Source organism: Rana temporaria, chromosome 4, assembly GCF_905171775.1.
Source record: "Rana temporaria chromosome 4, aRanTem1.1, whole genome shotgun sequence".
NCBI classification, from domain to species: Eukaryota; Metazoa; Chordata; class Amphibia; order Anura; family Ranidae; genus Rana; species Rana temporaria.
The window spans coordinates 414,660,372-414,677,420 of NC_053492.1; the positions used below are offsets into that span (position 1 = coordinate 414,660,372).

The window sequence follows — 17,049 nt, forward strand, 5'->3', positions numbered from 1 at the left end:
TCTGCATTATGTAAAACTATCAGTTTAGTTGTTTTTTTTACATTTTAGAAAGGGGCACCTCAAGATTGTGCAGAATTCTAAAGGGTGCCTTGACTGAAATAATGTTGAGAAACACTGGTATAGTGCATGGTGAGCATTACAGACTTTCAAGGACACACTTTTTCTGTTTTCAATACTACAGCTTTCTTTATCGTACATCACGGGACACAGAGCAGCATATTCATTACTATGTGGGTTATATGGAGTACCTTCAGGTGTTGACACTGGCAATCTCAAACAGGAAATGCCCCTCCCTATATAACCCCCTCCCATAGGAGGAGTACCTCAGTTTTTACGCCAGTGTCTTAGGTGTTAGTCATGGTTTAGCTTGCCTCCGCATCCTTGGGATTAGGTGAGCTACCGGTTCTGTCCAAAAAAGCCTGAGCGCTAAAGTGGTCAGTAACCGGACCCCAAACCCTTGGGGTATAGCCCATAATGCTTTCTTTTTAAGAGAGCTGGACCCTGGGCCCAGAACTTAGAAAACCTTTGGGCGCCTAATGTTTTCTGTTTGCCAGGGTGCTGTATGGGTCCAGGACAGTGGATCCTTCATGGAAGAAGAAGGTTCCCAGGGCCTGAAGGTCTAGACATCCCCACGGAGATGGGGGAAGATTGGGCCTCTTGCTTGGCAAAGTCCTGCGGCATGGAGCAGGTAAGTAAGGGGAAAAACTTGCGGAACTTGGCTCTTAGCAAGTTTTTTCTGGGAGGTCACAGGGGACATGCCTAAGGTTATGCATTGCATCTGGCAAACCAGTCACATATCATGAAGATAGGATGGCTCTATATGTTATCATTCCCCATAAAAAGTGACCTCCCTGGTAGTGTTGGAAAAGCTGTGAGTGGGGCCTTTTGTGTACAAATGTATGTGTTGTGTCAGAGAGCTATGCTTACCTGCAAGCCTCCAGGCGATGCTCTATCCAGTCCTCTTCCTCATGCCTGCAAGGCAGGCAAAAAACGCTGACCTCCTCGTGTGTTCCAGGCCTGCGGCTGCAGGAACAGAGAGGCCCTTCCTCCCAACCCCCCCCCCGTCGGCGGGCGCGCGCGCGGTGCGCGTGCACGTGTTATAGGCGCATTTGGCGCTGTTTTAGCTGAGGGGGAAGGGCGGGTCAGTGGTTTAAGGAAGGGGCGGCCCTTCCTTAGTGCCACAGCTCATTCAATACTTTGGCTTGAGGGAGGAAGGACTGGAGTGAAGCACGGGGCGCTGAGGACACACAGTGGCCAGAAAGAATACTACAGTCTTCAGAAGATTGTGGTTTAGCCTAGGAATAGGCTGTTTTTTCTTTTCCATCTCATAGTCTTTTCTTTGGCAATACTACTCAGGGGGATAGAATGTTTTTTCTTGCCTAGATTGAAAAAAAAAAAAAAAAAAAAAAAGGAAGAAAAGTTTTTTTCTTTTGAAAAAAAAAAAAAAAAAAAAAGTGTCATCTGGGGTAGAGGAAACATTTTTTATTCCCCAAACAGGTGTTTGGGCATTTAACTATTTATAAGTCCCAGGTACCAATAAGTAGCAGGTGTGCCTCGGTATTGTACCATGGCATCAAAGAACAAGCCAGAGGGTACAAAAGGTGGGGATTCCCCCACAGAGTCTGAGGTCTCGGACAGAGCTATGCCGCTGCTTTCCCCACAGGGAGCCTTTGGGCCATCGGGATCTGGGGCTGGAGCTGACGCGAGTCAACCCAACCCTAAGATGGTCACGGAGGAGGTGTTGCTCACCTCTTTAAATGAGATGCGGAGAAGCATGGGAGAAATGATAGCCGCAGCTATGCGGGGTAGTAAGCGGAATAGATCTCCGTCACCCGTGCGCGGACCCTCGGAAGAGGAGGTCCTTTCCTCTGGGGAATTGGACGACCTCTTGGACAAAGACCAAGTAGGTTCAGGGATCGAAGATCCGGATACAGAGGAGTCTGGGGCAGTCTCCCTGAGGGAGAGCTGGTGGATTCAAGGCTTGACGGACTTGGTCCATAAGGCATTCAACCTGCCTGTACCAGATCTCCAGGTATCGACGATTTCAGCTTTGGGCTCACTGAGGGCGCCTCAAAGCAGTGCTGTGTTTCCGATCCATCCTCTATTGGAGGGAGTCTTGTTCCAAGAGTGGAACAAACCAGACAAGGTGTTCTTACCACCTAAGAAATTTTCTGTCTTATATCCTATGGAAGAAAAGTTTTCCAAGAGATGGGCTTCTCCTGCAGTAGACGCAGCCATCTCATGTGTTAACAAATCGTTAACATGTCCTGTAGAGAACGTACAGGTTTTCAAAGATCCAGTTGATAAGCGCTTGGAAGCACTACTTAAGAACTCCTTCACTTCTGCAGGGGCAGTAGTACAGCCAGCCGTGGCTGCGATTGGAGTCGCTCAAGCTTTATCAGATCAATTTAAGCAAATGCTTGAACTTATTCCTGCCGAGCAGGCAGAAGAGTTTTCTGATGTCCCTAAGGCCATATGTTTTACGGTAGACGCAATCAAGGATTCCATCCAGCAAGCGTCACGTTTATCGTTATCCCTTATCCATATGAGAAGACTCTTATGGTTGAAAAGCTGGGAGGCTGAGCCCCCATGCAAGAAGCTCCTGGTAGGGTTCCCCTTCCATGGAGGACGGCTCTTCGGAGAGGACCTAGATAAATACATTCAGACCATTTCAAGCGGCAAGAGTACACTCTTGCCAACTAAGAAGAAGGTTCAGGGGCCTGCGTTTAAACGACAGTCCTCCCCTGGGCAGGGGCCCTCTAATGCCAAGCAGTATCGACGGCCTCCTGCAAGAGCAAACTTCGGCTTCAACAGCAGATCAGAAGGACAGGCTGTTAGAGGCAAGAGGCAGTGGTTTCGCAAGCCAGCAAAACCAGCCCCCAAGTCTACCTCATGAAGGGGCGCCCCCACCCACGAAGGTGGGGGGAAGGCTGCGACTCTTTTCGGAGATTTGGGAAGCCAGCATTCCCGACGAGTGGGTACGGTCTTCCGTGGCCACAGGCTAAAAGCTAGAGTTCCTAAGGTTTCCTCCTCCTCATTTCCAGGAGTCGAGGATTCCAAACGATCTGGAGAAAGGAGCCGCGTTAAGATCGGCTCTAGATCATCTACTTTCCCAGGGAGTAATAGTAGAAGTACCAGTCCTGGAACAGGGGCTGGGTTTCTACTCCAACCTAATGGAGGCTACGGCCCCCCGGGTGTTCACGAAGGTTCTAGCTCCAATCCTAGCCAAGCTAAGGATCCAAGGGGTCACGATCCTAGCATACCTGGACGACCTCCTAGTCATAGACCACTCGTCTCCCGGCTTGGAGCGAGCAGTGGCCCTCACGGTCCAATACCTCGAGAGGTTCGGCTGGGTCCTAAATCGAGAAAAGTCAGCATTCCAGCCCACAAGGCAGTTGGAATATCTCGGCATGAGATTAGACACAGAACAACAAAGGGTGTTCCTACCTCTGAGGAAGGTCAAAGCCATCAAGGAATTAATCCTACTGGTTCTAAGCAAGAAGGAACCGACTATTCGCCTATGTATGAGACTACTAGGCAAGATGGGGGCTACATTCGAGGCGGTGCCATACGCCCAGAGCCACACTCGCATCCTGCAGGCAGCCATCCTGTCAGCATGGAGCAGAAGGCCACAGGCCTTGGATATCCCGTTGCCACTCTCATCAAGAGTCCGGCAAAGTCTGTGTTGGTGGTTAGACCCTCAGAATCTACTGAAGGGAAAGTCTTTCAACCCAGTGGCTTGGAAGATAGTGACCACAGACGCCAGCCTGACGGGCTGGGGAGCGATTGTGGATGGTTCCACTCGCCAAGGTATTTGGGCAAGGCCAGAGAAGCTTTTACCCATCAACATCTTGGAGCTCAGAGCGGTTCGACTAGCCCTCAGGGCTTGGACGTCGAAATTGCAGGGGTTCCCGGTGAGAGTTCAATCAGACAATGCCACGGCAGTGGCATACATAAATCACCAAGGGGGAACCAGGAGTCAGGCCGCTCAGAGAGAAGTGAGCTTGATTCTCCTAGGGGCAGAGGCTCATGTGCCCTGCATATCGGCAATATTCATTCCCGGAGTGGACAACTTTCAGGCGGACTTCTTAAGCCGCCAGACTCTATTGCCGGGGGAATGGTCTCTGCATCCACAAACCTTTCAAGCACTCTGCCAAAAATGGGGAGTGCCGGACGTGGATATCATGGCATCGAGACTCAACAAGAAGCTAGACAGGTTCATGCCCCGCTCAAGGGATCCGATGGCCTGCGGAACCGATGCTCTGGTTTGCCCTTGGCATCAGTTCAAACTTCTTTATGCGTTTCCCCCGCTCCAGTTACTACCCCGCCTGCTGCGCAGGATCCGGGTGGAGCACATACCAGTCATCCTGGTAGCTCCAGCATGGCCCAGAAGGGCATGGTACTCACTAATCTTAAGGATGGTAGTGGGAGACCCTTGGACTCTTCCTCTACGGCCAGACCTGCTATCGCAAGGTCCGATCCTCCACCCTGCCTTACGGCATCTAAATTTGACGGCCTGGAAGCTGAATCCCTGATTCTCAGGGGTAGAGGTCTGTCTCAGAAAGTAATCTCTACCCTAATCAGAGCCAGGAAACCGGTCTCTAGGGTGATTTATTACAGGGTCTGGAAGGCCTATGTAGGCTGGTGTGAGTCCAAGCGATGGCTTTCTCGCAAATTCACCATTGATAGAGTTTTAAGTTTTCTCCAGCTAGGAGTGGATAAAGGATTGGCATTAAGCACAATCAAAGGACAGATTTCTGCTCTGTCAGTGTGGTTTCAGCGGCCGCTGGCCACCCACTCGCTGGTTAAGACCTTCCTTCAAGGGGTCTTACGTATTAGACCTCCAGTTAAATCCCCGCTTTGTCCGTGGGATTTAAACCTTGTTCTGTCAAGTTTACAGAAACAACCGTTTGAGCCGTTGGCTGAAATTCCTTTGGTTTTACTGACAAGGAAGTTAGTATTTTTGGTCGCCATAGTTTCCGCAAGAAGAGTATCGGAACTGGCGGCCTTATCCTGTAAGGAACCATATCTTATTTTTCACAAGGACAGGGTCGTTCTCCGCCCTCATCCTTCCTTCCTACCGAAGGTTATATCCAGTTTTCATTTGAACCAGGATTTGGTATTACCATCCTTCTTCCCTAAACCTACTTCCAGAAAGGAAGGGTTGCTGCATACCTTGGATATCGTCAGGGCCATGAAGGCCTATCTTAAAGCTACAAAGAAGATCCGGAAAACAGATGTGCTGTTCATATTACCGGATGGGCCCAAGAAGGGGCAGGCAGCTGCAAAGTCCACCATTTCTAGGTGGATTAAGCAATTAATCACTCAGGCCTACGGCTTGAAAGGGTTGCCTCCTCCAGTATCATTAAAGGCTCATTCTACTAGGGCCATGGGCGCCTCCTGGGCAGCGCATCACCAGATCTCTATGGCTCAAGTTTGCAAGGCGGCAACCTGGTCTTCTGTCCACACGTTTACAAAATTCTACCAGTTGGACGTAAGAAGGAATACTGATACAGCCTTTGGGCAGGCAGTGCTGCAGGCTGCAGTTTGAGACCCTCGGATTCCGGGGGCTCCTCTTTTTTGAGTTAAATTTAAAATTTAAGATTATTTTTCTCAACTAAGTTGGATTTATTATGATTTGAGTATTTCTCTAAATTAAATCCTTTTGTCTTGGAGATGTTCTCCCTCCCCTCATTGTGAGCATTGCTTTGGGACATCCCACATAGTAATGAATATGCTGCTCTGTGTCCCGTGATGTACGATAAAGAAAAAGGGATTTTTAATACAGCTTACCTGTAAAATCCTTTTCTTGGAGTACATCACGGGACACAGAGCTCCCACCCCTCTTTTTGGGGACCATTTTGGGAGGCATACTGCTTGCTACAAAACTGAGGTACTCCTCCTATGGGAGGGGGTTATATAGGGAGGGGCATTTCCTGTTTGAGATTGCCAGTGTCAACACCTGAAGGTACTCCATATAACCCACATAGTAATGAATATGCTGCTCTGTGTCCCGTGATGTACTCCAAGAAAAGGATTTTACAGGTAAGCTGTATTAAAAATCCCTTTTTGCTCCACATAGGCTGTTATGTGATCGCTCAGCTCCTGCACACTCTGCCAAATGCACAATGTAAGTTACAAAAAAAAGGGGGACACTGGCTAGGTATTCAGGGAGAACGGTGCTCAATAATAATGACTGCATGGAACTACAGGGGTGGGCAAGCGTAATCTCCTGGAGAGGGAGGACAGGTGCTGGATGTGTTTTATTGGCTATAGGCTTCTGTGTGACAATCTAAATCAGTACCCAATCCAGTTAATATGTGATGCACGAGCCTCAAAACGTAAACAAAAAATGGTCTTCATCTCCTTGACTGAGCCAAATCCTTCTTTCTTTGTTCTTCAAATGCCCCCCCTCCCAGACACTGCAGCTTACAGGGGGAGGGATTCAGCTACAGACAGCAGTGACAATACTCATCCTGCACCCTACAGAATCTTCCCATCTCACTGTAGTGCAGGCACGGCCTACATGAGAGACAACTCGGCTCTAAATTCAGGATTAGTGCAGCATTTTTTGTTACACCATCACAGGAAGCTGCACTAGGTGGACTTCACTGGCAGGATCTACAGTAATCAATGAGGACTAAGAGAATACCAGTAATTCATAAATGGTGCAGCACATATTTTATAATGAGATGTTATAGTACTAATTTAATTCTCACCTTGCTACATCAAAGACACGGTCAGCAATTCGAGCTCCCACCTAGAACAAGTAAAATGAAAGTCAATAAGAGACACAGAGAAATGTCAATAAATCGCTCCAAACCCAGAAAATATTCAACATGGAAATTGAAGGTGCATTATTTTATGTGGTCATCATGTTGTCACATTTTAATGTCACATGCTTTGCTTATTCCACTCTGTTGTCAGAGGAATTGTCTATAGCACAAGGCCCAGGGGCCGCATCCGGCCCTCCAGGCCATTTCATGTGGCCCTCGCACCTCTCCTGCAACTGCAGCTCCAGCCCTCCGCTGGTCCTCCTCCATCCACACCCTTACTTTCTGCTTTCAAGCAATGCATCCAGCTTCTTCCCAGCAGCAGCATAAGGAAAGGGGGGTGCACTGTGATGTAAGGGAGAGTGGGGGACTCAACTTCTGATGACGGGGTGGCTCTTGGCATCTAATGTAGGGGGAGCGGGATGCGCTGGACATCTAATCTTACAGATACAACCGGCCCTTTTAAGGACAATCATAATGCTGATGCGGCCCACGATAAAAAATTGAGTTTGACACCCTTGGTCTATAGCAACACCCGACTTTTCAGACCACAGAGACCCACTGAACAAAACAATAGTAGAAAAGGACAGAGAGCAGCTATTAGATGGAAAACATGTTAAGAACGTGTTTATTTGTAACAATCCATGGATATTGGATAAACACTGTGGCTTTTCTTTGTTGGGGTCCTGAATTTAACATCCATTATGTAACCACTAAGGATGAGCTCCGGCGTGTTCGCATAGAACACGTGCAGAGCCCGCCAGGAAGTCGGCATCCGCGCTGCGCTAATCACATCCAGGCAGACATTTCCCGATCTCTGCAGCCGAGCATCGGACAATGTCTGCCTGGCTGTGATTAGCGCAGCGCGGGTGCCGACTTCCTGGCGGGCTCTGCACGTGTTCTATGCGAACACGCCGGAGCTCATCCTTAGTAACCACTTGAAGTCCAAGACAATTAAAAAAAAAAAAAAAAAAAAAAATCACACACATTAACATCTGCATTTTTTTTTGCTTGAAAATTACTTAAACCCCCGACTATATATTTTATTTTTTATTCTTTTAAAAAAAAAAAAATTAACACTTTTAAAGTGGTTGTAAACCGCATAAACTTTTTTTTTTTTTCCCCAAACCTGCAATGCAAAAGGCATAATAGGCTAGTATGCACCGCATACTAGCCTATTATGAAATACTTACCTCGGAACGAGGTGTGTACCACTTACCTGGTCCACGCCGAGCAGGATGTCATCTTGCTCCGGCGTGTCTTCCGGGTATCGCCGCTCCAGCGCTGTGATTGGCTGGAGCGGCGATGACGTCACGTGCGCGCGGGAGATTTAAAATCGGCAGGGTCCAGGGGATGCCGGTCCTTCAGCCGTGGATTCCCCCCTGCGCATGCGCCGCCCGCATTGCGGGGGGAATATCTCCTAAACCGTGCAGGTTTAGGAGATATTCTCCTTACCTACAGGTAAGCCTTGTTATAGGCTTACCTGTAGGTAAAAGTCCAAATAGTGGGTTTACAACCACTTTAATTTTCATGTTTTTTTCTTTTAAAAGAAGTTTGCCTGCACATACACTAAATTGTCAAAAGTATTGGTACGCCTGCCTATTTATTTATATATATATATATACACACACACACACACTCTTTAATGGCATCCCAGTCTTAGTCCGCAGGGTTCAATATTGAGTTGGCCCACCCTTTGCAGCTATAACAGCTTCAACTCTTCTGGGAAGGCTGTCCACAAGGTTTAGGAGTGTGTCTATGGGAATGTTTGACCATTCTTCCAGAAGCGCATTTGTGAGGTCAGGCACTGATGCCATCTCAATATTGAACCCTACAGACTAAGACTGGGATACGATTAATGTCCGTATGTGTGTAAAGGCAGGTGTCCCAATACTTTTGATAATATAGTGTATTTTTGCAGAAAAAAAAAAGGAGCCTGCAAAGTATTGATGCAGGTGCAATATCAGGCTCCTGCAAACTCTCCCTCAAGCTTTGTGCCTGTACCTTAGTAAGGGCTCCCCATTCTGAAAGCATCCCTCGCAGCAGCTGATGGGGGGAGCCAGGGAAGCACACGGGGGGCCAGGGAAGCACACAGGGGCCCGGGAGCAGCAGAAAACAAATAACCTGCTTAAGAGGGGAGGCATATAGAGATACCGATGCCTTCCATTTTCCTCCTGCAGCCGCTGAATGCTGACGGGTGGGAGAGGAGAAGCTGGCTTTCAGCGGCTGCAGGAGGAAAGTGGAGGGTATGTATGCTTCTATATGCCACCCCTTCTGTCCAGGTGTGTAAACCGAATATGACTGCGGAGCCACATGAGCCCCCTGATGCATGGGGCCGGGTTGCAATTGCGACCCCATCACTGGTGTCAGTGGGAGGAATTGTGCCCCATCCCCTGGTGTCAGTGGGAGGAATTGTGCCCCATCCCCTGGTGTCAGTGGGAGGAATTGTGCCCCATCCCCTGGTGTCAGTGGGAGGAATTGTGCCCCATCCCCTGGTGTTAGTGGGAGGAATTGTGCCCCATCCCCCGTGTCAGTGGGAGGAATTGTGCCCCATCCCCCGTGTCAGTGGGAGGAATTGTGCCCCATCCCCCGGTGTCAGGGGGAGGAATTGTGCCCCATCACCCGTGTCAGTGGGTTGGAATTGTGCCCCATCACCCGTGTCAGTGGGTTTGAATTGTGCCCCATCACCCGTGTCAGTGGGAGGAATTGTGCCCCATCACCCGTGTCAGTGGGAGGAATTGTGCCCCATCACCCGTGTCAGTGGGAGGAATTGTGCCCCATCACCCGTGTCAGTGGAGGGAATTATGCCATATAATTGCAATCAGTAGACAAAATAGTGCCTCAAGAGCCAGATAAAAGCAAGCAAAGGGCCACATCTAGCCAGGCTGCAGTTTGGAGACCACTGTTGTAGATGATCAACAATTGCCAACATCTCTATTTTTAGAAGAGAGAGCTGCAGACGGGTCAGAAAGGGGGTACTTACTTCTTCCTTGAGGTAGTCGTATTCCTGAGCGTTGTCTCGCGATGCTGCCCAATTCTTCTGCTTCCTTTTCATACTTCTGTCAAACACATTGAAGACGCTCTCTGTCCTGGAGGTTGTCGCCGCTCTCACAGTCATATAATGACTCTGTACTAAGTTAGGATTAGCGACGTGCCATCTGCTGGCACCAAACCCTCTATGGGCGCCTCTGGAAAGCAGAAGGGAGCAGCGCTTGCAGAGTAGGAGTCCCGCCACTGTGCCCGGGGCCATGATAAATCGAGTGGCAAAGCTGGCTTCCTCCTCTTCTGTCACAAATAATCATACAATGTACCCACCCTGCATACTGTACTGCTTGTATGACTATGTGCCGCCACACAGGGATTCCGGATAATCCACCCTCCAAAATGCCCTATGGAAAAAAAATATATGCATATTTACAATATATATATATAGATAGACACACACAGAGAGGAACTGCTCAGCAATACAACCATGTCCAGTCTAGAACATAACTTAGTAATGTGTGTGTGTATGTAAAGAGCTGATACATGTTTGTGTAGGAAAGAGTTATTATCGTGTCCATAAAGCATGGAAAGCGAAGAGCTGTGTGATCTGTGGAGCTAAAGGAAAAGCTCAGCCATACATGTATGTAGAATATTTAAAGGAGATCAGTGACACATGTATGTATAGAGATCAGTGACACATGTATGTATAGAGATCAGTGACACATGTATGTATGTATGTATAGAGATCAGTGACACATGTATGTATAGAGATCAGTGACACATGTATGTATGCATGTATAAAGATCAGTGACACATGTATGTATAGAGATCAGTGACACATGTATGTATAAAGATCAGTGACACATGTATTTATAGAGATCAGTGACACATGTATGTATAAAGATCAGTGACACATGTATGTACAGAGATCAGTGACACATGTATGTATAGAGATCAGTGACACATGTCTGTATAGAGATCAGTGACACATGTATGTATAGAGATCAGTGACACATGTATGTATAGAGATCAGTGACACATGTATGTATAGAGATCAGTGATGGACACATGTATAGAGAGGATATCAGTGATACATGTATGTATAGAGATCAGTGACACATGTATGTAGAGATCAGTGACACATGTCTGTATAGAGATCAGTGACACATGTATGTATAGAGATCAGTGACACATGTCTGTATAGAGATCAGTGACACATGTATGTATAGAGATCAGTGACACAAGTATGTATAGAGATCAGTGACACATGTATGTATAGAGATCAGTGACACATGTATGTATAGAGATCAGTGATGGACACATGTATAGAGAGGATATCAGTGATACATGTATGTATAGAGATCAGTGACACATGTATGTAGAGATCAGTGACACATGTCTGTATAGAGATCAGTGACACATGTATGTATAGAGATCAGTGACACATGTCTGTATAGAGATCAGTGACACATGTATGTATAGAGATCAGTGACACAAGTATGTATAGAGATCAGTGACACATGTATGTATAGAGATCAGTGACACATGTATGTATAGAGATCAGTGATGGACACATGTATAGAGAGGATATCAGTGATACATGTATGTATAGAGATCAGTGACACATGTCTGTATAGAGATCAGTGACACATGTATGTATAGAGATCAGTGACACATGTATGTATAGAGATCAGTGATGGACACATGTATAGAGAGGATATCAGTGATACATGTATGTATAGAGATCAGTGACACATGTATGTATAGAGATCAGTGATACATGTATGTATAGAGATCAGTGACACATGTATGTATAGAGGAGATCAGTGACACATGTGTGTGTATAGAGGAGATCAGTGACACATTTATGTATAGAGATCAGTGAGTGACACATGTATGTATAGAGATTAGATCGGTGACACATAATGTATGTATAGAGAGGGGATCAGGGACACATGTATGTATAGAGAGGAGATCAGCGATACATGTATGTATAGAGATCAGTGACATGTATGTATAAAGATCAGTGACACATGTATGTATAAAGATCAGTGACACGTGTATGTATAAAGATCAGTGACACGTGTATGTATAAAGATCAGTGACACATGTATGTATAAAGATCAGTGACACATGTATGTATAAAGATCAGTGACACATGCATATATAGAGATCAGTGAGTGGTACATGTGTATATAGAGATTAGTGGCACATGTATGTATAGAGATCAGTGAGTGGTACATGTATGTATAGAGATCAGTGACACATGTATGTATATAGATCAGTGGCACATGTATGTACAGAGATCAGTGACACATGTATGTATAGAGATCAGTGACACATGTATGTATAGAGATCAGTGGCACATGTATGTACAGAGATCAGTGACACATGTATGTATAGAGATCAGTGACACATGTATGTATAGAGATCAGTGGCACATGTATGTATAGAGATCAGTGACACATGTATGTATAAAGATCAGTGGCACATGTATGTATAGAGATCAGTGACACATGTATGTATAGAGATCAGTGACACATGTATGTATAGAGATCAGTGGCACATGTATGTACAGAGATCAGTGAGTGACACATGTATGTATAGAGATCAGTGACACGTGTATGTATAGAGACCAGTGACACATGTATGTATAGAGATCAGTGAGTGACACATGTATGTACAGAGATCAGTGACACATGTATGTATAGAGACCAGTGACACATGTATGTACAGAGATCAGTGACACATGTATGTATAGAGATCAGTGACACATGTATGTATAGAGATCAGTGACACACGTATGTACAGAGATCAGTGACACGTGTATGTATAGAGACCAGTGACACATGTATGTATAGAGATCAGTGAGTGACACATGTATGTACAGAGATCAGTGACACATGTATGTATAGAGACCAGTGACACATGTATGTACAGAGATCAGTGACACATGTATGTATAGAGATCAGTGACACATGTATGTATAGAGATCAGTGACACACGTATGTACAGAGATCGGTGACACGTCATGTATGTATATAGTATGTAGAGAGAAGTACACACAGGTCGGTCGGTGGCCGGTGTTGAATCTCAGAGTGATATGATGATGAATGAGGACATCTCTCCCCGCAGACAAGGACACAGTCAGAAAGACACTCACAGTGGAGGGGGTGTGGTCACAGGCGGCCGCCGTAGCCGGGGTGAGAGGTCAGAGCGGAGCATTGTGGGAGATAAACACATGGTCGGTGTTGCCTATAACTAGGTATTGCAGGGAGCGGTGCTGTGAGAGGTGAGATTCCGAACTTCTTATATATAAAGTGCGCTAGAACACACATACATACACGCTGGTGCAGGGAATTCTGGGACTTGTAGTCCTTTATAGCCGGGTGTGGATGTATTAGGAGTGTGCTCGTATTCCTTCATGTCTCTCAGTGCCTGATCGAGGAGGTGTGTGGGGCCTGTGTGTGTAACAAGAGGACCTGTCCTGAGGTGTTATTGGTAGTGGGGTTGCCACATCATCCCTTTAATCCAGGACACATGTAGTGAGTGTAATTACCACCTTAATCAGCCACAGAACCTGTGTAATGAATGTGTGCCTTGGATTAAAGGGACGATCTGGCAACCCTGATTGGTGGTCATTATAGAGTTCCTCCTTCTCTGGGTGACTGAGCTCCTCTCCTTCCTGAGTCTCATCATCATATGTGTAATTTAGGTATTTTCCCCTGTCATGTGATAAGTGGGGCCCTCGTTTTCTGTCCTCCTATTGGGTGGTCATAAAATCTGGGCCCAGGTAGGGACAGCGGTACTGCAAAGCCTGGTCAGGACAATGACCTCTCCCCCTAACTTCACATCAAGAGGGTTAGATGATGCTGGGTGTCCATTTTCCTGGGTCTGAATGACACTATTAGGCCATTTGATTTTGAAGGCATAATCCACCCTTTCTTTGGAAGAAACCCCTAAAGCCTTGATCACACGAGACAATTGCATCTGTGCCCCTTGTAGGGCTGTACACTGTGCTCCTGTGCCAGTTAGACACAGCTCTCCGTGGATGTAATCACCCCGTGTGAATGAGCCCCAAAACTGTTCTTAACAATGCCCCCCCCCCTTTCTTCTTAGGTAAGAAAAAAAAACGGTGCCTACCTATTTTCAGTCTGATCTGGTCACATGATCTTGCAACATTGTCTCACTGAGTGGCTGCTGCAGTGGAGAAGAGGGAGCACTGACAACAACTGTGCTATGTGGCCCTATGGGTGTCATTACTGCTGCCAGAATTCCCGGCTGTCATCAAGCATTCCCTGAGCTGCGAGACGATGTGACTGGAGCTGAGCAGATTATTATTAGGTTATTACATTGGTCTATTCGTTTTATTGGTTAGGCAGGATAAGTAGGAGGTGGAGGAAGGAAACCTTTTTTAAAAATATTTAGACATAGGCTTTTTTTTTTTTTCATTTTAAAGCTGGAGTCTAGGAATTCAGTAACTTTGCACACGCACCATGAGATGGGTCCAATTGGGTGCATGTCACCTCCAGGATATATCTTTGTTACTTATATGTGACAGGTTTTTGCACTCCTGGAGGATATACTCGAGGAGAGACGCACATAGAGCAGCTATGCCCACCCCTCCCCCTCTGCTGCCCATTTACAGAAGCCTTTGTATTTTGTGAATAAGTTTTCATAATAGATGACTTTTTTTTTTTTTTTTTTTTGAGTTTTCATAATAGGCTTTTGTTAACTGGGCATAGCAGTTACAGCAACTCTGCTCTTGAAGGATCTGAGACAACAGTGGGCAGCGTTGGAGCTCTAGACGTTATCGGGAGCGCAGTAAACCTGTCAGATTTGAAATAATACAGATAGGTCTACAGGCAACAGGCTTTTTGTTAGACTGAACTCATAGTATGGTTTATACAAAGTAGATCAATTCCTAGAATTCAGCTTTAATAAATGCACCCCTGGAGGAAATACTTTGGCTGTGAGAGGAGAAAAGCACATAGAGCAGCTGTGCCCGCCCCTCCTATATGCTGCCCAACCACAGAAGCCTTTGTATTATGTGAATGAGTTCACATAATACAAAGGCTTCTGTGAATGGGCAGAAGGCAGTTCCAGTGACTCTGCTCTTGAAGGAACTAAGACCACGGTGAGCAGCATTGGAGCACCAAAAGTTTTCTTCCTGGAGCGCAGTAAACCTGTCAGATGTGAATAATACAAAAAAAGTCTATGGCCCTGTACACACGAGCGGATATCCGCTGAAAACGGTCTGCCGGACCGTTTCCAGCGGACATTTCTGCTCCGGATTTTGATCTGATGGGCTGTACACACCATCAGATCAAAATCCCAGCGGAAAACATACACAGTGACGTGGCCGCCACGATCGCGACCCTGGAAGGTAAATACTTCCACGCATGCGTCGCATCACTTCGACGCATGCGAGGGATGGTGATCGCTTGGACTTATCTGGTGAGTCTGTACAGAAATTTTTATCCCCTTGAAAACCGGTCGGCTGGACAAATGTCCGCCGAAAAATGTCCGCTAGGCCGTACACACGACCGGATTTGTCTGCTGGAACTGATCCGCGGATAAATCCCAACGGACAGATCTGGTCGTGTGTACGGGGCCTATGAGGTGGCAGGCTCCTAATTAGACTGAACTCATGGTTAGAGCTGGGCGATTTTTATTTATTTTTTCCTAAAAAAATCTGCGATTTACTTTTTCCTTTTTTTATTTTTTTACAACAAACTCTATGATTTACGTTTTGAATCGAGCTGGGGGCAGGAGTTTTTAGGCGAGGCCGCGGCTTTGGCCTAGTCCGCGGAATGCGGCCTTGCAGCCTTTTACCAGGATTGGCTTTTCCCCCTGCACACCCCAGAGAGGCCACCAAGGCAGGAGGGTCAGTTGTGAGGGCCCGCACCTGGTAGCTGGTCCTGAGGAGCTGCGGGCAGGATTTTTTAGGCGAGGCCGCGGCTTTGGCCTGGTCTGTGACGACCAGCCTCGCGGCCCTTTCCCGGGATCACGGCTTGCTGACTTCTCCCCTGCACACGCCGGAGAGGCTATCAAGACAGGAGGGTCGTTTGTGAGGGTCTGCACCCGGAAATAGGATTCTTGGCACCGGTCCTGGGGGAATTTTTTTTTTTTTTTTTAAATATGAATCGATTTGACCTACCAACTCGATTTTAAAATAAAATCAATGTTTTTCCCAGCCCTACTTATGGTATTCCTGACCACCCTAAATATGGGTGTAACATGGTCAGAAAGGTGGGTTGTGCTTTTATTACAACTAAACTCCTATTGAAGCTCCAGTATGCTGCATCTTGCGAATGCCTACAGTGAACAGTGGCTTTAAAGAGGACCTGTCCTATAGACACTGTGACCAAAATGGCAAGCAGAGGACAAATGATCTTTTTCTCATTATCGGATTGTCAAATATAACGATTGTTTGTATTGTTAGTACAATGCTGATGTTATAAAATGAAAGTGTATGCTGTGACCATACATCTCCTTTAGGGTATACTTAAATGCATTGGCATTTCACCATTTCAGTGACCTCCCCCAAGTGCTGCCCACCCAGGTTGGCATTTCATGGGGAAGTAGTCCAAAAGCTAAATACATCGGAGGAGGCAGTTGGAGGCACAATCCCGTACTTTTATGTCCTGGCCTTTCTTACGGGTTCTGTGTGTGCGCCCCCTGCTGACTCACGCTGTGACTAGACATAGTTTGGCAGGAGATTTTAGCCAATGATTTTGGCTGAAATTAGCTGATTGTCCAATTGCACACATAGTTCTGTGTGTTTAGAAGCATCTTGCTTTTCCTTCTCCCCGAAAAGCAGGAAGAAATAGCAGCCAGATAGTATAGCAAAAGCAGCACACATTATATATTATTAGGCACACAGTTAACCCCTTGATTTCTCCTAAATGTTAAAGTGGTTGTAAAGGCAGAAGGTTTTTTATCTTAATGCATTCTATCAGTGATCAGTGCTAAAAAAAATATTACACATCATACTATAACACTATAACTATAAATACTATATTACACATAATAATACACATTCACTGTACTAATCTGGGTGATCAAAGGGTTACCTGTGTAACAACTATGTTGTGGTTTTACTAAGGCATGTGATGGATTTTATTCCATGCTTTGCAGGGAATCAAAATCCATCACTTACAACAGAGCTCTGCCTCATTTACATAGGCAGAGCCCTGTCCTGTCTCTCTCCTCACTGATCAGCGGGTGCCAGTGGACATCCATTGGCTGGCACCAGCTGATCGACTTGTGCTGTTTCACTGGTGGCACG

At 46.4% G+C, this 17,049-nt stretch overlaps 2 protein-coding genes across 4 annotated transcripts in view; one reads left to right on the top strand and one right to left on the bottom strand.

Moving 5' to 3' along the window:
• NDUFAF5 (NADH:ubiquinone oxidoreductase complex assembly factor 5) overlaps nt 1–12,959 on the bottom strand; it is a 49,026-nt gene extending 36,067 nt beyond the window's left edge. Inside the window, exons 1-3 of one of the 3 annotated variants that reach the window (XM_040351283.1) lie at nt 12,922–12,959; nt 9,757–10,162; nt 6,720–6,760 (exon numbers count right to left, since the gene is read on the bottom strand). In XM_040351283.1, the coding sequence (XP_040207217.1) occupies nt 6,720–6,760; nt 9,757–10,023 (308 nt within the window). In that variant the 5' untranslated portion in view covers nt 10,024–10,162; nt 12,922–12,959. The other 2 variants (XM_040351284.1, XM_040351282.1) reach the window with 2 other exon arrangements.
• The window catches only part of ESF1 (ESF1 nucleolar pre-rRNA processing protein homolog), an 88,247-nt gene continuing 84,144 nt past the window's right edge, over nt 12,947–17,049 (top strand). Inside the window, exon 1 of the mRNA XM_040351280.1 lies at nt 12,947–13,050. The gene's annotated coding sequence lies outside the window, so the exon portion shown is untranslated. The remainder of the gene's footprint in view (nt 13,051–17,049) is intronic.